The sequence below is a fragment of the Syngnathus floridae genome, chromosome 9 (assembly GCF_059516105.1).
Source record: "Syngnathus floridae isolate MCC-2025c chromosome 9, RoL_Sflo_1.0, whole genome shotgun sequence".
NCBI lineage: Eukaryota > Metazoa > Chordata > Actinopteri > Syngnathiformes > Syngnathidae > Syngnathus > Syngnathus floridae.
The window spans coordinates 10,921,988-10,944,868 of NC_142421.1; the positions used below are offsets into that span (position 1 = coordinate 10,921,988).

A 22,881-nucleotide genomic window follows, 5' to 3' on the forward strand; every position below is an offset into this window, starting at 1 on the left:
TGGTCATTGTCAGGAGACACTTTCAAATATTTTATTGATAGATATTAATATGTTTGTAGGCTCAATTTGGTCTTAATAAAGAAACAGCAGACTGATGATGTTAATAATGCCTATGGTCAAGATTTCTATGAGACAGCTCATGATGGACCATGATGACTTTTGATGACCACTTTAATAGATTATATTTGTTAATTTGAATGGCATTTAAAAAAAAAATTCCTCCCTTTTAAACATCACTTACAAAGGCAGCCCATCATCCTCTCTTATCCAACACAAGGCACGATGTTGGGGTCTTCTTTGTTCCTGCATACTTCTTAGGTTTCAACATAATGTAGGTGCATTGATACATTTTTAGTACATACGTATATGAAGTGCAGTCTAAAAAAATGTGAAAACTGTACGGTAGTTGCATTTCATAGGCTTACCTTTCCCAATTTTAGGGCTTGCATGGCACAGCGTTCCAGACCAGTTGCTTGTTCCTCATCTGTAGGTAGTCCTAGAAAACATATTCGTAAATGAACAAAATGAATGCGACAATGGAAATAAGCTTAATTTAAAATTGACTGTTTTTGAATGCCACCCTTATTTTCAGGGGTTGTCTTATTCTAATAGGGCTGCTGTTAAAATTCGTACCCCTTGTAATTTTGCTTGGGGAGCGGGCAACCTGTTCAAATTTGCTACACTTGGTGAAAACACCCCCCAGGAAGACAGAAAAAGTAAATTGATGTTGCAAACGGCGCTGCCGCACCATACTGGACTTTAAACTCAAATATGGCCGGAGAACACAAACATTTGACCAGGATCACAAGATGGCGCTATGGAACCACTCTTTTTTTCACCAACCTCAAGAGCAACTTGGGCTTTTTTTTTTTTTTTTTTAATAAAGTTTAAATCACAAAACTGGGAAACGCCTGCTTTTTAAAACCAGGACCTAAAAACAGCATAGTTGCTCTTCAAGCAGAAATAAACAAACGAAGCCAATCCGAAGCAAGCCAAGCCAGCCAGCATGAAACACGTCGATGAGACGGTCGCTTTGTGTCATGTTATCAGAAGTATATGATGACTTTTGATGAGTCAACAGCAACAAGCTGCGGTTGTTGTGGCGCTCCACTTGCAAGACAACTCACTTCTTGTCAACTTGATAATTATCAATTGTGATTGATTGATTGATTGATTGATTGATTGATTGATTAATTAACAACTTTATTCTGAATATTCACGTATACAAATAATAGCGAATTTCATGTTTGTTATCAGATAAAGTCCTTGCATAAAATCAAATGAAATTGAGTAAGCAAAGTAAACACACAGAGAGAAAAAAGAAAAAAAGTGCTTCTGACGGAGTTAGCTTCCAGCGGTGGTGAGCGTCTCTCTCATTTTACAGTACATCCCATTCTTTTCCATCAGCTGGCGGTGGGTTCCTCGCTCCTGAACACTGCCCGCGCCTATCACAGCAATCTGGTCGGCCGTCTCGATAGTCTTCAGGTTGTGGGTGATCAGCAGTACAGTTCGGTCAGAAGGCCTCACCAGATCCTGCAGGACCTGCGCCCGGTGAGACGAACCTTCATAACAATGTCTTGGAAACCTTTGTCCCATTTTTATGTTGTAATTTTTCTGGCGATTTGTGGCAGGCCTGGATTGCTGAGTTTACCGTACCTTGTTTTGACTATGCTCATCCAGGGAGCTGGTTACTTCGTCCAGGACGAGAACTCGTGGTTGCCTGACAAGCGCTCGAGCGATGGCCACACGTTGCCGCTCGCTCTTGGACAACAGACTGCCCCCCTCACCAACCTCTGGCAGACAATCAAATCCGACACTCCAGTCAAGACGCGCATTTACACCGGAGACAATCATCTTCAGACGTGGAACCGTGCAAGTCTTAAGTAAAGTAAAGTAAGTCTTAAGTCTTGACTTTTAAATTTCAAAATAAGCGAGGTACAAAACTGGAGTCCACGTCCACTCACCGGTATCGTAGCCCTTCTCCAGCTGTGTGATGAAGTCGTGGGCGTTGGCCTGGAAGGCCGCCTTCTGGATGGCATCCAGAGAGCAGTCCGCAAGGCCGTAAGCGATGTTGTATCTGATGGAACCGGAGAAGAGCACCGGCTCTTGGCTGACCACTGCAATCTGCCGAAGCACACATTGCTCTTCAGTTTGTTTAGGATTGTTAAAAACACAATCAACAATATGTGTGGGAACTCGGTCCGCCTTCGTACCGTACCATAAGATTCAAATCCAAAAATGTGTATTGTTTCAGCCCTACTAGTCAGTTATCAGAAGAAGCCATCAGTCTAAGTTCGGGCGTTCACCTTTTTGCTGAGATAGCGGCAGTCATACGACCGCAGCTCGATGCCGTCCAATAGGATTTGTCCGGCGTGCGGATCGTACAAGCGCTTGAGCAAACTGGCGCAGGTGCTTTTTCCCTCTCCGGACACACCCACCAACGCCGTTATCTGACCCACTGGCAGCTCCAAAGAGAAGTCCTGATGACAAAGGTGTATTGAATTGAGTGCCGCGTGAGAAGAAGGGCTTGCCGCGGAAGAATAGCGCCAAATCTCTCAAGTCTCCCAGTTCATGTCTCTGCTGGCTCAAGTTCAAACATTATCAACTACTACTTTCCTCCGTTCGATTTTTAGTGGAATACCACGACTGAGAATCCACACAGACATGAGAACAAGGACCTTCACTCCATTGTGACGCCCACCTGCAGCACCGCTACGTCGGGATGTGCCGGGTAGGTGAATTTGAGATGGCGGAAGATGACGTGTCCTGCGAGGTGATCAGGTGCAATTTCCCCATCCGTCCTGATCTGAGGCTGTCGATCGAGAACCTCAAAGACTTTACCGGCCGCACCCACCGAGTTCACCATGTGGCTGCTCATGTAGATCAGAGTCTGGCAGGCAATATTCCCAGGATGAGTACCAGTTCTAAATCCTGACAGAGATGTCGGATTCATCCGGCGATACTTTCAGCGCTGTTACCCTGATATTGTGTCCGATGTCTGACTGGTAGAGGATGAAGGAGACCAGGTTCCCGATGGTCATGTGGCCCTTCTGGATGAACAGCCTGGCGTTCCACAACATCAGCACATGAATAGCCAAACCTGTCAGCTACAAGCACAGATGCACGGAAATCAACCTCTGTCTGCTCTTGGAATGGAACACTTCTCAAATGACTATCGTAGAAACAAAGGTCAGTCATTAATATTTTTTGCAGAGCCCCTGAAATCCAGTCTTGCTGCGGAATCTCCCAAAAAGTCGCCAATAGCTTACCCTTTGCGCCAGAAGAGACACAACTCTGAGAATGTCCCGCCGGCTCTTGAGCCTGTGCGTGTCCAACAGCTTGTTGGCATAGCGACGGGCCTCGTGTTTCTCGGCGTTGAAGCTGCGCACTGTCCGAACGGCCGAGAGGATCTCATTGGCTGTTTCATTTGCCGCGGTCATGGAGTCATGCGTAGCCTGCGTCAACCGCTGCAAGCACAAGGTTGATCATCGCTCATCATCCGTTTCATTGAACGGAATGGGAAGCAGAGCTGCAGAAGCAATCAATGGATGCGAGTGGTTTGTCGGCGTTACCTGGCAGTGTTTGTCGGTGATGGACTGTATGAGCCCACTGACGGGGACCTCCATGAGAACTAAACACGTCAGTGTCCATGAAAGGTCCACCATGAAGATCAGTGTGTACACCGTCTTTATGAGGGTCCTCAGCAGAACGTTGATGTTCAGACAAACCGTTTGCGCCATCAGGGGGATGTCTTTGGAAAGCAAGGAAGTGAGCTCACCTGCACACGAAGAAATCAAATATTTAAAAAACAAAACAAAAAAAAAACACAATGTCGAGGAGTCAGAGATCTTGTTCTATCTATCTAAGTTATCATGCCTTACCGATCTTTGTGGTGTCGAAAAATGCAATTTCCTGTTTGGTCTGAGCTCGAAACAACTTTCCTTTCACTCTGCACTGGAAGGAGTTGATGGCCCACATAAGGAGACCCCCTCTGCCGCCTGTGCCCACCAAGCTGCTCCAACAAAAACAAGACGGGTATTCACTTTATCAATGTTTCTGTCCCTGAACAGGTCTCCAAATGATTTGCCATTCAAATTATCCCATCATTTTTTTAATGAGCGTCAGAAAACATAATAAACCAAAATCGGCAATTTTTTTTATTCCTCGTGGTATTTATTAAGTGATGTTAGGTTTATGATGTTTTGGGGGTCAGGTTACACAATCTCACCTTCCCACTGAGAAGACGCCCATGAGAAGCAGCGCTGACAAGAATTCATCGGGCACATAATTGTCTCTCAGGTTGTCAATCACCTTGCCCGTGTAAAACCGGATCTGGATCTCACCTGAGTGACAAAAACACGTTCCCCCAGTGAATAGTTAGGTAGTCTCTTGCCATTTTATTTCAGATTTTACAACGAGTAGCCTCTATTTCTCCATTCAACGAATGAAACTCGTAAGTCAAGGCACCAAAAGGATGCCCCACTCATTCAGTCGGACCCCTTCCTTCATCCTCATCATCGTCATCAGTGTACTTACAGACAGCAGCCAGGGTGAGAAAGCCAAATCCTCCCAGCAGCAAAGCCAAGTCCGGCCTGTACATGCGAACCACCCTCATGAACAAAACTCGAGGCTTTTGTCGCTTCTTTTTCGCCCCACTCGAGTCCGGAACCCAGCCTTCCCAAAACAAGGCGGCGGCCAGAGATAATCCGGCCCATATCATCCAGCAGCGCGCGACCCCTGCAGCCGACGTCATCGTCGCGCCGCACGGGTGGTCGCCGAGACGCACGGCGGCGGACAGGCTCTCCAGGGCCGCGGGGAGCGCGCTGTGCAAGACGAGGAAACGAGCCGGCGCCGGGGGAACTTCCCCGAGGTTAAGAAGGTAGACGGCGGTAAGCGCCAAACAACACCGGATAAGCGCGAGCAGCCAGACCGACACCCAAAGCAAACTCCCCGCGCACACGAGAGGTGCGGTGCCGTGAACTAGGCAGGCGTCCGCGACGAGTGCCACAGTCACCGCAAAAGCTTTGCGAAGTGCTGAACTCTTTCTCCGCATTTTCACGTCTATGCAGTCTGCTTCCAAATGCAGCAATGCGCGTGATAGCAGCCGCTTTCGGTTTCATTTTGACGGAGCACGTCAACTTCTAAAAAATGCGTCATACTGCTTCCACTATAAAACAATATGAGATATCGCAGGTCACAAGTCCTGCTTTCTTTGGTTGACTTTGAAACACCCTGTTAAATAAACCCAGATTTGTTCCTGAATATTTTTGAAGATAAATGATAAATGTTGAACTTGTAGTGTTTTGACTCTACAATATGACACACGCGATTCCGTGCTTCGTGATGACGCACTTAATTTTCCCCTCTCTCTGACATGAAATAACAAATTAAATACATACATACATACATACATACATACATACATACATACATACATACATACATACATACATACATACATACATACATACATACATACATGTAGTAGTAGTTGGGACTACTATTCCAACGTGATGAAACATCGCCGTCTCCTGGTAGCGGTGCGTAACTACAACGTAAATTCGAGTTTGGAGTTCTCTGAAATCACGTGACCCTCATGTGGAAAAGCGCCGTGCTGGGTGAAATATTCAGTTTGTTTGAAGCGCTTTTTAGCTATTTCACTGTTGTCTTTGGAGACCTGCTCATGACTCGCGCTGATGCTCATCTAGTTTTACTAGTGTTTGTTTCACCAAAAACTAACAGTGTATGTTGGGAGTTTAAGATCAGGGGATGCTTCGAGAATAATTGTCAATTTGTTTTGTATATGTGAAGCCCTTTGAGACTTCTTGTGATTTAGGGCTATATAAATAAACTTGACTTGACTTGACTATGTTATTTCCAAAACAGCTTTTGACTTTTTCACCATCACTGCCAGACGCTTAGTTGCAAATTCGTCTGTAAAATTTCACTAAATTGCCTGAAAGTATCAAGTGGGAGTGTCTGTCTGGGTGAACACCTGATGTCTGCTTTTGGGGCTGTAGCCAATGAGCTTGTCACACTGGTTTATCTGCATATTTTACCTTTGATAATTAGAAGATGAATCAAGTAGTGTGTATTGTAAAAACGTAATTCTATGGTGGTAGACTGGGGTCAAAACGTTTGTACTGAAAATAAACGTGTTGAGATTGAAACTTGAAAAAAAAATCAAAATACTTGTATTAAAAGTTTTTCGAGAATTTTGCTTCACTTTGTTTTGGGAATAAACTTAATTTTCAGGTTTCACCTCCATTTATTTTTCAAGTTTTAAGGTATTTTTTTGTCAGTTGCATGTTTTATATTTTCAGAATCACATCTCTTTCAACTCATGCTTTTTCAGATTCTGATCTTTTTTTTTCAAGAGCTACTTTAATGGCGCGTTTTTATCCCCCCCCCCCGTATGCGCTCGTTCTCAGGGGAATGCTGGACGATGCTCAGATTTGGTCAATAAGCACTAAATTATTCAAAAAGAGTAATTCAAGATCTTCCTTTCAGTCCTGTTGAATGATGTAACACGAGAACCTTGCTGTTTTGGATTATTATTATACCTGAGAGGGATGACATCTTTGTTTTTGAGCATTCTGCTAAGAAGATTGTGTTGCATTACGCAATCGCGTACTCTTGTTTGTATTTACCGTGTGCATGCTTGATGCTATTTTACAAATGGCCGCTCATTTGTAAAACAGCATCAAGCATCCTCCCCCTGTGCCATATGGCCATCCTTGTTATTACCCATAAAACAAGGGTTAATAATGTCACCCACCATGCTGCCCTCCCTACATGCCATTCATCCTTCTTTCCTGCATCTCACATAAGCGACCCCGTGAGAGTATCAAATAAATGCTCAAACAGCCTCGACCTCATTTATGTTCCTCTTTTCTGTCTGCATGATTCTTTCACACTAGAACATAGCATGCATGTCACCCAGCGGCGACATCTTCATCATCATCATTGTCCTCACACATCACAGCAATGACATGCTTTGGTGTCAATGTCAAGACATCACTCCATCCAAAATCAAGCCCGTTCTCCAATGAACCGTGTTTGCAGGTCACATGACCGACTCCGTAACTCCCTCCAACTTGATGATATCATAAACTATGCTCGTTCATTAAAAATTCAACACGGCGCTCGGTCTTTATTAGCTCGGCTGATCGTGACATTTTACAGACTCTGTTAAATAAGTCTGATGGTGTCATTAGGCCGAGCATCCCCGGGTTTAATATCTCCTCCCGTGGGGGATATCAGCTCATTTGCGAGAAATTTGACTTTAGTAATAAAGATATTTCAATACATCAGATCAGGAGTGATTCGTCATTATTTAGAATCTCCGAACAGTGTCGTGTGAATGACTCATCTGTCAATAACTTAGCTAATGGAATTGAAGTCTCGGTTATTTCATTCAGCAATATATTTCGGATTTATCACATCCGCAAAATGGCACAAATAAATAGCTGGACATGCGGGCTAGACTCGGTATCGTTCAATAAAATCACTGACATTTGTGCGCGTCGGTGCCACAAAAGAACTTAATAAGAAACGCCATAAACAAGTCATTAAAAGCGAGGGCTTCGTTGACGGTGCCTTGTAAAGAACCGAGAAGAAAAAGAGGAGGCAGGCGCATCACAAAGACGGTGGAGAAAGAGCGGGAGGGAAATGTACAAAAGTGTGCTTGGGTATGCTTGGTGATGGCGTGATGCATAAAAAATGGATCAGAAATGAGGGTGGGGTGGGGTGGGGGGGAAAATGATGAGGAAGAGCGAGGAAATGCGTGGCTGATGAAAGGAGGGAAAAAGCTGCAAAAACGAGGACGCATAAGCTGGAATGGCATCCTGGAGCTGAGACGCTTGACCTCCACCAAGGTCAGATGATTGCATGGCAAGTGCATTAGGAGGACTCCCGTGGGTCTCCACATCGTCGAATAATTTGGTCCCCAACTGAAGTGGACTTTGGTTGAACTTTAGTTTGATCGTGCTCATGAATTTGCTAATGATGATTGATGCTCCGCCCACTTCGTATACTGTAAATCTCCACCGTTGACGACTTGATTCCCTCTTTATGCGAGAAGTGAACATGTAGAGTCGAGGCCACCCTGGTGGTCCACACGCACGCACACATACACACACGCACACACATGCACACACACCTCCCCCTCCTTATCACTTCTTATTCTTCATGTCTTCACCCTCCTCTTCAGTCCTGTCCAATCATGGCTAGATTGCTTAATCCCGCTTTGCCTTCCCTGTCACACGCTTGCAAACGAGCCCCCCTCTCCTCTCGTCACACCTCGTTTGGACGCAAGACGACGGCCATGATGTATGCGCCACCCACCGGCCACCCTCTTTAACCTTCCCGCCCACCCTCCTTCCGCCCACCTTGTCCCTTTTGGGTGCTGATGTGATCTGTGTGTGACACACACATTCACACAAAAACACATACACATGCACGCACGCACGCACACACGCACACACACACACACACACACACACACAAACGCAGCGACGGCATAGGAGCAGATGGGTGCCTGCTTGTGATAAAAATAAAAATGAACCCCTCGCGCCCGCCACTCACTGCCATGTCCGTGTCAATCCACAAAAGTGAGAGTAAAAGAACCCCCTTGAAAGTAATACTTTAATAGTCCCACCCCCTTTGCCACGCCCCCCCCCCCTTCCCCTGCATTATATATAGCATCTAAGCACCCATCAATAATAGATGAAAAGACTGCTTTTGCTGCAATTATGACAAGTGAGATTTAACATTGGCGCTCTGGCAGATAGACGAATCTATGTATGGCTATTAATTATTTAATGGACACAAAAGGGGCGGGGCTGCACTGGGTGATCAAAGAAAATATTCAGGCCAGCGGAAGACATGTGAGGAGAGGAAGTGTGTCCATCAATTCCTGCTATCAGGCATGACTTGAGCCAACCACATGGCTACACATAAAGCCTGATATACATTTCATCTCACATATCCTTTACAAGCGCATATTAATTTATTCAAGGTTAATCACCATCCAGTCATCAAACACCCCTCCCCTCCATATCTCCCGCTGCCAGACTGCCGACTTTCACAACTTCTCAGTACAAAGTGAGCCAACCAATGGCGAGCCATCCGAAGCGGAAGACTTTGAAGGCGACTGCAGCCGCACCGCAAAGGGCCCTCCGTGAAAACCGAGCGCGCATTTAGTCGTGGCTCGTAGATTGGAGAAAATTCCACTTGAAAGGGGTCGACGGGCAATATTGGAAAAGGGTGTTTATGGGGGTCCCGTTCAGAGTGACCTCAATAGGCTTGTGTTGGAGTGTCTGCTCAATGAGGGTCTGTCATAAGAGAGTGGAGGGGGGAAGGGCGGGGTCTTCACACAAAGTGGCAAGACTTGTATGTTCGTGGTGATATCGATTCAAGAGCGACACTCACTCTTTTTGTGTGGGGAGCTGAAGGACCCCGACCCCCTCCATCCGAGAGTGGCACTTCATCTATAGGGACATATGGGGCCGCCCGCCACCCCGTATAGAAACCTCTTAGCACCCGCTCTGCCGTCTGTAGCATTTCTCCTCCATCAATCTGCACAATGACACCAAAAGAAATGATTGGCCATTACATGAAGAGAATAAAATACTCAAAGAAATGACTACAAGAAATCATTTTACGTTTATATTCTGGATTCTGTGTTTTATTGGAATTTTCTTTTGAATCCAATAAATATTTCATCGTCAAAATTGCTGAATTGGCATATTTCCTGTATGAAATCTATAATGACGACTAAAACCAGCAGTGCATATTTTTTTCCTGTTGAGACAATCGACACAGTCGATAATAAAACAGCAACAGTGGATATATAAGAAGTCTACACCCCCCTGTTCAAACAGCCGTGTGACACACAAAAATTAGACGAATAAGATAAATCATCCAAAACATTTATTCTGATTTGATTGTTTTTAGATACTAGAGAACAGGGGTGGTCTTTAGATGTTGATTTATTTGGTAACTGGGCTTTTATCTCCAAATTTACCTCCGTCGGGTAAATGTGCCCAATATGGACCGGATCGGTGTTGATGAAGCCAACGTGCTTTCAAATGAGTTTTTCAAGCCCGGCACTCACACACACAACACATTTGCATAAAATCCATGAAATGTCTGATGGGCTCTTCTTTGCATTTAAACGTGTTCAATTAGAGGCGGCGAGAGCGCCTCGATTGAGCGTGCCGATAACAGGCCCAAAGTCAGTGTCACCTCTAAAAACACAACCGCCCGCAGCCCACCTCACAGAGATGTTATCGGGAGATTTTTTTTTTTTTTTTTTTACAATGCTGCTTTGCACGCCAAATAGAGCCTCCTCATTCTCTTCCCCCTGCATGCATTCGGTAACCTCATCATCCTTTACAAATTTCTAGAAGTTTTTTTTATTTTTATGAAACTCTTTTAATCATTAAAATTTAGTCGGGACAAGATGAACAGTTTTAATTTTGAGGGACTGAAAGCAGTCTTGCCAATTAAATTTTTTGATAATTTTGTAAGTGATTTTCCTTTATTTATTTATTTATTTATTTATTTATTTATGCAAGAAAGTTTTCAAGTAATATATATATATCCTAGTTTTATAACCTCTCTTTTTTTTCTCCAGGGTGGATACCCCCCCGAGGAGTTGTCTCCAAGAGCCTGCATGTGTGAAGAAGAAACAACAACCTGCTCGTCGCTCCTCCTCCATCTCTTCACTCCTCCTCCATCCATCCCCCATCCTCCTCCTCCTCTTCCATCCCTCACTTGATGCCATCCCAGTGGCGGAGGAGAGCCTGCGCGACGGAGGAGACGGTAAGAAAAGCTGCCCGATAACTTGTTTGGGGCTTGTTTTGCATGCATGTATGTTGAATCGCTCCCAAGAAAGTCTGCCTGGAAGGACAAGGATGACGTCGCCAGGTGGTAAACATCACCCGCACGTCACCTTGTCAACCGTCCTCAATGGAAAGACAAGTAGCGCCGTGCAACTTAATCCCTCCCGCCATACAAATGACGGGAGGCAGATGGTCCGGGAAACGGATGGGACGTGTGAGTGGAGAGCACGCCGCTTCCAACCTGTCCCTTATTTGGCTTCCTTCTCGGCAAGTGACTAAGAAGAGGAGGAATAAACAGCAGGGGAGTTGTGGAAAAGGAGAAGCCAAATGTATCTTGAAATGGAAAAAGCCATCAAAAGTGGTCAGCTGCAGTGTTTCAAGTGGACGGTGTGGGTATTTATAGAGGCCGCTGGTTAAGTTCACTAAGCTCCCGCTCTTGCGCTCGCTCTCTCATTTTTGCCTTATGAAAATTCATCTGCTGAGCAGCCAAATGCATATTTCATCAGTGGCTGCGTGCACACACACACAAACACACACACACACACACACACATACATATACACAAAATCTGTATGAAAGTCAATCAGCTTGTCCTTAAAACGTCAACCGACTTGACTGGTTTTTTTTCTGATTCCCAACCATCTTTCCCCCCTTTAGTTTCCTTCCCCTCTAATTACTCCAGAATCCAACAACATCCCTCCAGTTGCCTCCCTTTCTCCGTGCAAGAGTAATGAGCCATCGCGCCTCTTTTTGTGTGACTTTGTAGCTCGTGGAGTTTGCAATCCGGCAGCGTCCCGCAAGATTTAGATGTGTGCGCGTGTGTGTGTGTGTGTGTAGCCGCCTCCGTGGTTCTTCCTGCCACGATTGTCATCCGATCTGCGGGGGCACAGCGCTAACATCTTGTTAGAGGCAAAGGCGCTCGTGTCACTTTGCGGAGACGCCGTCGCTTTGAACAAACGCGGGCCTCTCCGGGGAGGAAAAAAGTACACGCAGACCTGTAATCATCTCGTCTGTGAGCCAAGTCAACCCGTCCGGCTCTGTGCACCTGCGTGGTACAGAAATAGATGAATGAAGTCAAATGGAAATGAGTTTTAGAGTGATCATCGGCGACCCAAATGGATTTGATGAACTCGTTTATATGAGCACATGGTTTCAAGAGGATTTGGGCTAACGTTTCCTTTTGTGCGTTTCTAGAAGCGAGGGCCAATAAGAGCAAAGCAAAGAAACGGGAAGGATGGCAGTGGAATCGCTGTCCCGCTGTCTCTGCGCGGTTCTGGTTCTTTTCTGGAGTGCGTCGTGGCCCTTGGCCCATTCGGCCTCTGCGCCCGAGAACGAGGTGACGCTCTGGCCCGCTGCCTGGTTATCGGAAGGCAAGCTCAGCACTGTGACGCTCCCGAAAGGACGCACTCAAAGGTTAAGTGACAAGCGTGATCTGTTGGTGGCGACTGTTCTTTTCTCAAGACAACCTTCGTCCGTAGAACGTACTTCACGCTGAGGAAGGCGGCAGCCATGTCGGTGACCGTCAGCCCGTGTGACTCGCCCATCGAGTGGAGCCTGGCTGCTCGCACCCTGAAGGACAAACCTCTCAAGAGTCATGAGTGTGAGTGGACATGTCTCGTGTTAGCATTAGCATTGTTGCTAAGGGTTCCGTTCCAATCCAGACAACTTCAACATGAAAAAGCTCGTCCACATAGTAAAGTAAGAAAAATGACATCATAAAATGACGCATGAATCATTCAGAGCCTCAGTTGGCGGGTCCCCCGTTGCCAGTGTGAATTATTCACTTTGATCCAGCAACATTTGTAGAAAGATTTCTCCTCGCCTGTTTTTTCATTTACCAGTGACATCATGCAAGTGAGGTTTGCCTCAAAATGACCTGACATTTTTTGTTTCATGATTTACTCTTTTGAAAAATTGGATCATGAGGATAAGCGGTTCAGAAAATGAGTTTAGTATATTCAATATTCATCTGATGTCTGCAAATGTACAGAACTAGATTGATTTTAGTTTTTTTGAAAAGGAAAAAAAAAAAAAGTTTTCCAAAACTGTCCTTATCTACTACATCTTTTTTCTTTTCCCCCACAGGGAGCTCCAAAAAGAGCATGCCCGAGATGTGGTGGAGGGGTCCTGGGACTGAGGAGAAAATACACACTTTTTCCGGCAGTACGTCGGACACCTACAGCGGTCGGGCGTCCCCCCACGCGTCCATCTACATTCTGAGGATGCGCTCCAAACAGCAGAGCAGCAGCGCCACAGTGTACCTCCACCAAGGCTCAGGCCCCTCGGGCGCTTTCCCAGAGATTCCAGCTGACCCCCGCGTACACACGTTGGGCGTGGGGATGACAAGCGTCACCCTCAGCTGGACTCCCAGCGCCTCGCTTGCTGGTCCCTCTCAGGACAAATATGATTACTGCGTCCTTGTCAACTCCCAACGCAACTTGCCCAGTCTTTGCGCAGCCCAAGAGAGCGCCAGGGAGGAGAGGGATAAAAACAGAGAGAAGACAGCGAAGAAGAGGAGGGTGACAGCATGGCCCATCTTGAAGGAGTGGTGGTGGGAGCAGTGGGAGGCGGATTTGGAGGAAAAGAGTCCATCTCCTTACGGGGATCTTCGGTGTGTCTGCCAGGGGACGGAAAACGTCTGCACAGTCTCTGAGCTCCTACCCGACACGCAGTACTACTTTGATGTCTTCGCAAGGGACCGAGTCAATGGGACCAGCGCCACGTACGAGGGGACCGCCGCCCGGACCCACGGGGAAGCCCAGCCGTCCGTCACCTCGTTGAGAGAAGGTGAGCTGAGGTGGGTCACCTTCCATGACACGGGACCGAGATCCGAGCAGTTCTTCAGCTTCCGTCCACGCGGGTCGCAACAAAGCGGTCTCCTCACTGTGCAGAGCTGCGGCGGGGGCAGCAAATTCAAGCTCACCGTTTCCAGTAAAGGTCGTGTTCTGACCACTCGGGCCGTGGGGAAGGACTTGGTGCAAATTTGGCTCCAGGGAAGCCCGGTTTATCTCATCCACCTGGAGAGGGAAGGAACCGCCATGAGCGAGAGATCCACGGCTTCCTTACTCGGGGGTCTGAAGGCTTCGGTCAAATTACAGACCTCCTCAGCCTACCACCGCAAGGGCGTCCCATCCCTTCCTTCCACCTTGCAAGTCAAATCCTTCAACCGCTTACGGAGCTGCAACAGCGTCACCCTCGCCTGGATGGGCACAGAGGAGAGGAGCCTCTACTGTGTGTACCGACGAAAGCAGCGGGGCCGACGCGACGAGGACACCCTCAACGCAACCTGTCTGGGACCGGAATCCCGCTCGGATACCGAGAGGGTTCTCTGCAAGTATTTCCAGGAGCTGAACCCAAGGCGGGCCGTCACAACAGCTGCGATTGGAAGCCTAGAGCCGGGGACCACTTATGTGTTTGATGTCTATTTAATGAGACGCTGGGGGATCCCTGTCAAGTATGCCAGCAAGATAGTCAAGACCAGGAAGGAGTGCTGAGATACCGCCCCCTGCAGGAGGGTTGTGGACTACACTGTAAAGCCTGATCATGAGAATGAAGCCATTTGACTGTTGAGAGACAGAAGGATTTATTCCCTTTTGGAGGAGCAATAGTTGGCCTGGCCACTTGTCTTCTTCTGAGGACGCGAGAAGAGTCCACACACCAGCAAATATTCATATTATTCCTCTTCAATATTTACAACACAATGCTTCTCATCGTCCATCGCGATCATGACGTGGCAACAGTCCAAGTACTTGTTTTGTGCCCGAGTACAAAGGACAAATGAGGTTTGTGTTGTCAGGCAAGAAAAAAAAGCAGTGCCCAATATGCAACAGAAACAGATGGGGCAATAATTGGATGACATCTGAGACATGTGGGCGGGAAGGGGAGCAGCGGGGGAACTGGGGGGGATTTGTAGTGTATATTTCCGGTGCTGCTTATTGTATCAACGCAGCGGGAGTGCAATCTACAGATGCTTAGTTCAAAGTCAAAAGTGTGTATCTTTGTGTTGTACTTTTTGCATGAATCAGTGGAGAAAAACAAACTTGTGTCTATTGCCTCATTGTCATTGATGTATTCTTGTCCTGCCTCAAACGCTCCAAATAAATACCAGGCGTATTTCACTACATTCTTTATAAAGTCACAACAGGCCTTTTCCCCATGGTAAGACTGGCCACCTTAGCACTGACATTAGCAAGCAGCATACCCATGTCATTAGGGTCTGTCCATCACCCACACATTTGTTACAAAAATATCATTAGTCAATGAGTAATAAAAGATCAAAAATAAAAAAATTACCTGAATAATTTCGATTTATTATGACGTTTTCTGTTTTTAATCCAACAAAAATGTACTGTAGCACAAGCACTGTCGCGTAGATGTGACGTCAAGTCACTGTAACCAATAGAACAATACGTATATTATGACGTCAGTGCGTTCGTGTAAATGCGGATATATGTGACAGACCAGCGCGCCAAAACTGTCAAGCAACAACAAAAGCAAAGCGGTACCGACTGGCCTGGGTCAAAACCTCGGGTAAGCTAAGCTAAACGACGGCAGGATGGCTTTGCTCGACCGGTGCCAGGTTCTGTTCAAGACGGCGAACCTGTACGAGGTGCTGGGCATTAAAAAAGAGGCGACCGAGGCGGAGATCCGCAGGAGCTACTACAAAGTGTCGCTAAAGGTTCACCCGGACCGGGCCCCCGACGACCCGCAAGCCACAGAGAAGTTCCAGGTAACTTCTGCAGTCAGATGCTTCTAGAGAGAAATATATATATATAAATATATGCCGTTTTGCTGCGGTGTATATCCTAGCCAATATGTGTAGTAATAGCAGTTAAACGGATCACGAGTAAATTTAGAGTTGTTTATACATTGGGAAAATCTCGAGGTACACCTACCGAACAAATTTGCAATGATTACGTAATGTGTTCAAAGCCACTCTCCGATGCATTACAATAGGACCAAATCAATAACTGGAACTGATGGATTGGAAGCATCATTAAAACTGATACTCGCCTCCAATTCCAAAACGTCCTCTCTCGCAGGTGTTGGGCAAGTTGTATGCGGTGCTGAGCGATAAGGAACAGCGGGCTGTCTACGATGAGCAGGGCGTGGTGGACGAGGAGTGTGATGTATTGAGTAAGGATCGCTGCTGGGACGACTACTGGAGGCTGCTCTTCCCCAAGGTGTTGAAATTTATCATAGTTGGCTCAACATGTTGGGCTGTTTATGAAAAGAAAATAAAGGTGGTTGTTTTTACTCAACGTCAACCTGGTCTGTCCGTCCTCTAGATCACCGTGCAGGACATCCTTGATTTTGAAAAGCAATACAAGGGCTCCGACGAAGAGAGGAATGACTTACTGCAGTTGTACACGCAGCATCAAGGAGACATGGACGCCATCCTGGCTTCTGTGCTATGCTGCTCCCAGGATGACGAGCCCAGGCTGGAAGACATCATCCGTGCGGCGATCAAGGATGGGGAGGTGGAGGAATTCCCCGCCTTTGCGCAGGAGAGTGTCAAGAAGAAGAGGGCTCGCAGGAAAAGGGTGAGTCAACTCACATGAAGGAATTCACATCCGGTGTTCTGAAATTTCATTTCCACTCCAGGCGGACAGAGAGCGAAAAGAAGCAGAAGAGATGCAGAAAGAGATGGGCCTTGGCCAGGAGGACGACAGCCTCATGATGATGATCAAGGCAGGAAACGAAACGCCATTCGTGCACGTTTGCTTTGGTTGCTTGCTTCATTTGTTGTTTTTTGTGCAGAAAAAACACGCATCCAGAGAGCAGAACTTCAACAGCTTCCTGTCTGACTTGGAAGCCAAGTACTCCAAGAAAGGTGGAAAATCCTCTAAGAGGGGAAAGAAGTGAGGAGCGTTTGGACTCTAAGTTATGGAAAAAAAATTTGCACCAGTTCAAGATGGAGTTGCAGCTTATTACCATTAGTTAAGTCAAATTATCTTCATTGTTTGAAATGTGATGTTCTTGTCATAAAATGTAAGTGTGTATTATGTTGTTAATGTCAGAGGAAAATAAAATTGTTATTCTTGTACATGACTTGCAGTGGATGAGTTGTTTTCCACACATGAAGCCCAATTCAGAAATTGACAATATGTTCTATGCACCCCCATTAGTGTAAGCGTAGTATTAGGATTAATATTGCATTAGAAGAATATAAATTAAACAGCAAAATCCACATTTATCCTCACAGTTGCCTGCTCAGGTCACGACTAATCAGTTTACCTGTTTGTTCTTTTCAGCAGTATGGATGCCATGTGGCACCATGCTGCCTCTTACAGGTCGGGCTTGGTACTACAACTGACACCTGGTTTTAGACTCAAAATACAAAAATAGACCTTTTATCAAAGCTGCACAATAACAGTACGAAACATTTTTGTACAACAAAAGAAAAATGTGGGCACTTGACCGCGCCTTGTATCTACACAGTACCAAGAAGTAAGGCTAAAGTGCACTGAGACATTTCGAAGCCACCAGCTACAGTCCCGGTCTGCTTGCTCTGGATGAGACGCCTCCCCGGCCGTGAGACCGAGATGGCCCTGATATGGGCACCAGTGGAGCTGCAAGACAGGAAATGCAGAAATTATTTCTTACATATAAACATTTAAAAAAAACTTGAATGTATTTGTAACATTTTGTTATGTTTGTGTCAAAATGACATATTTATGATGGAAAAAGAAAACCCTAAACCGTCGACTAACCTGGGTGTGAGGTTTGAAAGTCTGTCCCCTCGTCCTCATCCCTGATTGGCCAGCGGCCCAGTGGGCGCTGAGAAAACGAGTCCAGGAAAGACGAGCTGCCGATCCCGAGGCTGACGCCAGTCACGCCGATTCCAAGGGAGTCTTAGGGAAGCGAGGAGAGATTGTTACAAATGTCCTGGATGTCTATTATCTCCTTCAAGGCGGTTGCACAAGTGTGCACCCCCTGTCGTAAACCAAGACGCGGCCCACCTGTGGCCACTGAGGCTCTGCCGGGCCTACCCTGTCCGATGTTGTCCAGCACGGTGAAGGAGCGCCGGTACGGAGTGTCTGACTGTGGGGGCAAGATCCGAGCTCAGAGCACGGCGCATGTGGAAACCGACGTCTCTGCCAAGGTGGCGGCTTACCCTGTATGTGTGCGTGGTGTTGGGCCGGGAGAAGACATCCAACGGGTAAAGGCGATCCCTCGGAATTGAACCGGCGACCTCATCGTTTAGGGCGCTGTGGGCCCGGCTGGATGGGCCTTTGTGGCGCTGCTGGGAAGGAATGTCACAGAATTCTTTCAGCTTCTCTCAAGCAGCAACATAATGTGGAGTTGTTGGGCTCTTACCTGAGCGGTTTTGGGCTGCTCTGCGTTTTCGGCACCAATGGGCGGAAGGAGGGCGTTCCTGCTCAGCGCAAAGAATGGAGACATCAGGCGATCGCTGGCTGTGGGTCTTTAGATAAATACACACACAGAAATCCACAAGGTTGTAGCACTTCTCTCTTGTTCTTCTACACTGCAGCAGTTTAAAGTGTGTCTGCCGAAAAAAGTCGCCGCTTCACTCGACTCTCATCTACGCATGTGAGCAAGGCAACTCACAGTCTTGTACCCCGGATGACCTCATCCATGGAGCCGGCCGTGCCGGATGGACTTAGGCTGGGGACGAGAGGCTGGAGAGTGCGGGGTGCCGGGTTTCTGCGGCGGGCCGACTGGGGCGGGCGGCTCAGCGAAGACAAGCCCTGCTCCTGGACCCGGCGAGGACGGGGCCGGCCGGCCGCCGCCAACCCCGAACCTGGTCTGAGAGGGCTGCGCTCCTCTGGCTCCCTGCAGAGTGAATGAAAGAAAAGATGTGCCAAATGAAAAGGTTCTAGAAGTGTCCAAGTCACCCCCTGCGGTTTAATTGATCACTAAAAGCAATTCTAAACATTTTGTGGGAGCCTTTTTCATTATGTGAGGGAGATTTTTTACTGAGTTTTGTCCAGCGTGGCCAAGTTCCTCTGTTGCAGCGGAATGCTGTGGATCACGATGAGGTCGTTCAGGTCCTGCTGGGCGCCTCCCATGGAGATCCTTCCGACCTGGTGCGAGAAAAACAAAAGCAAGAGATATGGATGATAGCTGACAACTGTTGAACTTTACTTGAAGCAGTTTGCTGCCCCAGTGGTTAGTCGTTTTAATGTCAACAATTCAGCCAGCATCTTCGCAGTTAATTATCGTGCAGGCGCCCCCCCCCCCCAGAAAAGAATATGCAAGGCCATCCACAAAACAATATTCACAAGACTTTGAAAGAAAACATAAGCATTCAAGACGGTAAGCTGCAGTTAATTCATGAACGGCTTTCGGGTTAATAGACAAGCACAAGCACATTCTGTCTAGAACTAAAAGACGAGGAGCCAAAATAGCGGCATGCCGCCTTTGTGGCTCCGAGCAAGGCAGGTTACATACACTGGGCGGCCCTTTCTGCTTTTGGGCCTTCCGGCGGGACTTGCACTTTGAGCCCCTCGACTTCTTTAAGTGAGGTGCCGGAGAGAGACAGCGGATAGTCATGAAGGAGGTAACGGGAAAACGAAGGTAGGAAAAGAAAAAAAAAAGCAGATGTAGATAGGTCGGAGGAGAGAAAAGACTTCATGAATTTGGGGGCACTGACAGAGTAACAAAGTTAGTTTATTTATTCTAAGCCATCTGTAAACATCACATTTGATAGAAAATCATGTTCCAATGCTAAAAGATGCAGATGGCGCTCCTCCAAATTGTCAAAGAAGGAATTAGCATGGCAAGCTAATGGTTATCATATCTGCCTCACAGCCACAAGGGTCCAGATTTAAATATCAGTTCAGTGTTTCTGTGTGGAATTTGTAAATTCTTTCTGAGGTGTGGTGCTCTTACTCACCACCCCCCAAAAAAATGCTTCTTAGCTTCGTCATTGAAGATTCTAAATTGTCAATAGCTGTGAATGTGCTGCATTGACATAACATCAGAACAATTTGACTGGATGCTAAGCCTGTCAGCTTTCACATTGCTATTCAAATGCAGGCTCAGTTACCTGGAAGGGCAAGCCAGGGGCGAGCAGAGGCGGAGCCAGCGCACGGCTCTGACCAAGTTTAGGCAGCATGCTCGGAACGGTGGAAAACGACGTCAAGGAATTCTGCAGCACTGGGCTCAAGTTCCCCGACGGCTTTTCGTCACCTGCCAGTCACGCAAGTTCAAGCGAAGGCCATGATAATTTGTTCAAATAAAATAAAACGTACAGTGGAGGCGGGCATACCGGAGGCACCACGTTCCCACTGGCGGTGGACCAGCTCGCTCATGCAACCCACCAGCTGCCGCCACAGGTCGTCAAACAAATGGTCCAACACAGCCTGGCGGCGGCACCCGTAGGGCGAGACGGGAGGCATGCAGCCACGCCTCGGGCACGGCTCAGGGAAGCCTCGCTCTTTCTCGTCCTCCAGGCTGATGCGGTCAAAGGCCAGGTACTCCTCCATGTTGCCCTCCACCTCGATCACTCTGGGAGCGGAGTCCCTCGCGCTTAAAAACCCGTTTGGTTCAGCTGAGTTGGAATTGAGCAGGGCTGCGCTCCGACCCAGCACATTCAACCTTAAACCCACACAAAAGAATGAATGAATGAAGAAATGAATAGATGAATACATAAAAAGATAAAGCAGATAGAAAGCAAAGAAAAAATTCACTCTGTACTGTCGTCGTCTTCCTCAGCCTGCTGGGACGTCGATGGGCCACCACTGGAGCTGTTGCCGATCGTCCCTGAGCTTGCGTACCACTGAAAGCCTTCATCGCTGGGACACACCAGCTGAGTGCCCAGGATTCTGAGTTACAAAAACACAAGTGATAAGAAACTATTTTAGAATTTAATGAGAGGATGAATTGCTATTTCCAGATGGGCGGGATCCAAACCGAAGATGAGGGAAGCGCGTGGCCCACTGCTGACACTCCTCCTGTAGCCTCGGAAGTATCCCTCTCCCGCTGCTTTTGCCCTCGTACAGCTCTTTGTCGATCTCCTCAAACATTTGCTGCACTTGGCGGGAAGCCGCCTTGTCAAACTCCTGCGATGAAGAAGAGCGATTATTTGGTGCTTGTTAGTGTGCAACTCCAATCTTCCGTCGACAGTTTATACAGAATAGGATGCTTTTGTTTCATATGAAAGTGCCAGAAGGGCACAAAAAAGACATACAAGGTCAAGCTGAGTTGAAAAATACACAAAATCCTCCCACAGAGTTTTGTTTCTTAGAAGCAGTTAGAGGAAGTTGAAATAAATGAAATATTGAGCTTTTGGAAAAAAATGTTTACAGGACCAACTGTGCCTACAAACAATACCCAGCAGGCGCAGGCCTTGTGAATACCCAGAAGCAGGAGACAAACAAAGCAACTTGCACACTATATAGCCTAAGAATGTCAATCAAACATCCAATTAAAATTTCACAATGTGCATCTGGTGAGGATTCTTTTTTCTCTGTGACTACAGGACGCGGCAGTGTAGTGAAGAAGCAGAGTCTTACATCGTAGCCCCAAGAAAAGACAGAACTCCTCTCTGTGGAGACGCCGGTGCCTGTGGAGCTGTGGATGCCCGACCAGGACCGGCTGGAGTCCACAGAGATGACGGTGGGACAGTCAGACGTGCTGGAAGCACCAGATGTCTCAGCACTATGTAAAGAGGATTAGTTTAGTGTTAGTCTGGTCTGGGTTTTTTGGTTGATCAAATAATCAGAGGCAAGGTTTCCCAGTGGAAAAGAAAGGGTAAATGTCACCGTGATAGAATATTCTATCAAGCTGCTCTCATTAGTTATTCTTTTAGCTGCACATCTGAAGGAGGCAACACGATATCGATTAATGTACGCAGTTTCGCATTTCAAGAACTCTTTTTTGGCTCCGCAGGCGTGAGGCTGCCTTACCTGTTGCGGATGGAGACGATCTCCTCCACGTCATTGAGGGGGCACAGAGGGGTTTGGCCGTATGCCTCCTCGGGCAGAGGATGGTGGTCAAGGCTGCTGCGAGACAGGCCACGGCTGCACAGTAAAACATAGTCAGTAAATATTGTGTACCATGAATCAATCCATTTTCTATACTGGAGCCCATTCCTGCTGACTTTGGTCGAGACAATTGGGGTACTCAATGTACCCCATTTAGATATTATAGCCAACTTAGACTGTAAATATATAAAAAATAAATGTTAAAAAATCATGTGAAAATCATGTACGGTAGTAACTGAGTGCATTTTCTTGTTCCATTTGACACTTTCAACCCTTAGTTCAATGCGCGCCGTTCGTATCTTCGAAACATGGTAAACCGAGGATCCCGTCCAATTTAATGATACAATACAATGTTTGCGTCCACTATTTTAATTTAAATATGAGAAAACTGATTTCAGACAGACATGATTTTAACATTATTGTTATAGTTACTCTTGTTTGCCCCTCGTAGTGATGAAGGATTGTAATGATGCTAACACAATTATTGTTAGTTAGCCATGTTTCGTACTTACATCTCTAGCTTGTGCGATACAGGTCTCCTGTTGTAACGTGAAATCATTCTCCTTCCCACCGTGGCTAAAGGCTCAAGTCCTCTCCTCGCCTCCTCGTCCCCGCATCTTGAACCCGCTGCTTAGGCGGAGCAATGAACGAGACATCTCCATAAATGCTAACCTGGCTTCCGAACGCGGAAGATAACGTTATGTAGCGGCTACACTTTGCGGCTTAGCTAACATGGCACCGACGCCGTCGCTATTTCCTCAAAGAAATTCGCTTCCTATCATTGCTACGTTGAAAATTATGTTTGACAGTCACCTATCTCTTCAGTTTACACTTTACACGCATTAATGTCACGCTATCTTTCCTAATGTGAACGCCTATTTTACTGGCGTTAGCACCGCCAACAATACGGCTGTCATGGTTACGCTATGTGGCTTACTCGACACGGGATCCGCGTTTGACTACAACTCCCGGCATTCATTACGACGATGCGCTTCAAAAATATGCCCGTCTGTCGTTGGTATATTTCGCTTTAGATTTTTACGCTTATTTGATTTAGAAAATAAAGTAACGTTCTCAAAAAG

General features: G+C 46.8%; 4 protein-coding genes and 1 long non-coding RNA gene across 9 annotated transcripts; 2 read left to right on the forward strand and 3 right to left on the reverse strand.

The window, feature by feature from the left end:
- Positions 1-1,186: 1,186 nt before the first annotated feature.
- Positions 1,187-5,100, reverse strand: LOC148393459 (antigen peptide transporter 2-like). The gene is made up of 11 exons (XM_088385066.1): positions 4,537-5,100; positions 4,229-4,343; positions 3,882-4,012; positions 3,573-3,778; positions 3,270-3,467; positions 2,979-3,107; positions 2,702-2,890; positions 2,307-2,480; positions 1,965-2,124; positions 1,657-1,793; positions 1,187-1,542 (listed from the first exon to the last, which is right to left on the reverse strand). Exons 1-11 carry the CDS (start codon positions 5,051-5,053, stop codon positions 1,345-1,347), a joined length of 2,154 nt encoding a protein of 717 aa, XP_088241192.1. The 5' UTR covers positions 5,054-5,100; the 3' UTR covers positions 1,187-1,344.
- ndnfl (neuron-derived neurotrophic factor, like) lies at positions 4,440-14,965 on the forward strand. Its single transcript, XM_088385071.1, has 5 exons — positions 4,440-4,889; positions 10,640-10,827; positions 12,042-12,260; positions 12,326-12,447; positions 12,933-14,965. The coding sequence occupies exons 3-5, from the start codon at positions 12,082-12,084 to the stop codon at positions 14,339-14,341; spliced, it is 1,710 nt and encodes a 569-aa protein (XP_088241197.1). The 5' UTR covers positions 4,440-4,889; positions 10,640-10,827; positions 12,042-12,081; the 3' UTR covers positions 14,342-14,965.
- LOC148393461 (uncharacterized) lies at positions 9,318-16,091 on the reverse strand. Of its 2 annotated transcripts, none has more exons than XR_015860391.1 (3): positions 15,861-16,091; positions 10,702-10,808; positions 9,318-9,579 (listed from the first exon to the last, which is right to left on the reverse strand). It is a non-coding gene; the product is annotated as an uncharacterized LOC148393461 (long non-coding RNA). The 2 variants fall into 2 exon arrangements; XR_015860390.1 differs by lacking the exon at positions 15,861-16,091 and adding an exon at positions 15,141-15,571.
- Positions 15,276-16,898, forward strand: dnajc9 (DnaJ (Hsp40) homolog, subfamily C, member 9). The gene is made up of 5 exons (XM_088385073.1): positions 15,276-15,576; positions 15,890-16,030; positions 16,136-16,390; positions 16,452-16,538; positions 16,608-16,898. Exons 1-5 carry the CDS (start codon positions 15,403-15,405, stop codon positions 16,710-16,712), a joined length of 762 nt encoding a protein of 253 aa, XP_088241199.1. The 5' UTR covers positions 15,276-15,402; the 3' UTR covers positions 16,713-16,898.
- A 286-nt stretch (positions 16,899-17,184) lies between these two features.
- On the reverse strand, positions 17,185-22,774 carry fam149b1 (family with sequence similarity 149 member B1). 4 transcript variants are annotated; one of them, XM_088385068.1, is made up of 15 exons: positions 22,312-22,774; positions 21,722-21,835; positions 21,329-21,473; positions 20,727-20,875; positions 20,504-20,638; positions 20,083-20,411; positions 19,861-20,003; positions 19,263-19,325; positions 18,789-18,895; positions 18,420-18,644; positions 18,168-18,273; positions 17,965-18,090; positions 17,810-17,891; positions 17,561-17,701; positions 17,185-17,419 (listed from the first exon to the last, which is right to left on the reverse strand). In XM_088385068.1, exons 1-15 carry the CDS (start codon positions 22,356-22,358, stop codon positions 17,337-17,339), a joined length of 1,995 nt encoding a protein of 664 aa, XP_088241194.1. In that variant the 5' UTR covers positions 22,359-22,774; the 3' UTR covers positions 17,185-17,336. The 4 variants fall into 4 exon arrangements, with proteins under 4 accessions (XP_088241194.1, XP_088241193.1, XP_088241196.1 ...); XM_088385067.1 differs by having other exon boundaries at positions 17,965-18,093; XM_088385070.1 differs by having other exon boundaries at positions 17,965-18,093; positions 21,329-21,632; positions 22,312-22,326.
- Between the last annotated feature and the right edge of the window lie 107 nt (positions 22,775-22,881).

What these genes read in the sequence shown, in the direction of transcription:
- LOC148393459 (XM_088385066.1), bottom strand. Translation starts at nt 5,053, where the DNA reads ATGCGGAGAAAGAGTTCAGCACTTCGCAAAGCTTTTGCGGTGACTGTG. An exon ending in CCGACGTAGCGGTGCTGCAG is followed by an intron (nt 2,481 to 2,701) that starts GTGGGCGTCACA and finishes CTTTGTCATCAG; the next exon opens with GACTTCTCTTTGGAGCTGCC. An exon ending in GGAGAAGGGCTACGATACCG is followed by an intron (nt 1,794 to 1,964) that starts GTGAGTGGACGT and finishes ATTGTCTGCCAG; the next exon opens with AGGTTGGTGAGGGGGGCAGT.
- ndnfl (XM_088385071.1), top strand. Translation starts at nt 12,082, where the DNA reads ATGGCAGTGGAATCGCTGTCCCGCTGTCTCTGCGCGGTTCTGGTTCTT. An exon ending in CCGAAAGGACGCACTCAAAG is followed by an intron (nt 12,261 to 12,325) that starts GTTAAGTGACAA and finishes CTTCGTCCGTAG; the next exon opens with AACGTACTTCACGCTGAGGA. An exon ending in ACCTCTCAAGAGTCATGAGT is followed by an intron (nt 12,448 to 12,932) that starts GTGAGTGGACAT and finishes TTTCCCCCACAG; the next exon opens with GGAGCTCCAAAAAGAGCATG.
- dnajc9 (XM_088385073.1), top strand. Translation starts at nt 15,403, where the DNA reads ATGGCTTTGCTCGACCGGTGCCAGGTTCTGTTCAAGACGGCGAACCTG. An exon ending in AAGCCACAGAGAAGTTCCAG is followed by an intron (nt 15,577 to 15,889) that starts GTAACTTCTGCA and finishes CCTCTCTCGCAG; the next exon opens with GTGTTGGGCAAGTTGTATGC. An exon ending in AGAGGGCTCGCAGGAAAAGG is followed by an intron (nt 16,391 to 16,451) that starts GTGAGTCAACTC and finishes TTTCCACTCCAG; the next exon opens with GCGGACAGAGAGCGAAAAGA.
- fam149b1 (XM_088385067.1), bottom strand. Translation starts at nt 22,358, where the DNA reads ATGATTTCACGTTACAACAGGAGACCTGTATCGCACAAGCTAGAGAT. An exon ending in GTATCGCACAAGCTAGAGAT is followed by an intron (nt 21,836 to 22,311) that starts GTAAGTACGAAA and finishes TTTACTGTGCAG; the next exon opens with CCGTGGCCTGTCTCGCAGCA. An exon ending in ACACCACGCACACATACAGG is followed by an intron (nt 17,892 to 17,964) that starts GTAAGCCGCCAC and finishes TTGCCCCCACAG; the next exon opens with TCAGACACTCCGTACCGGCG.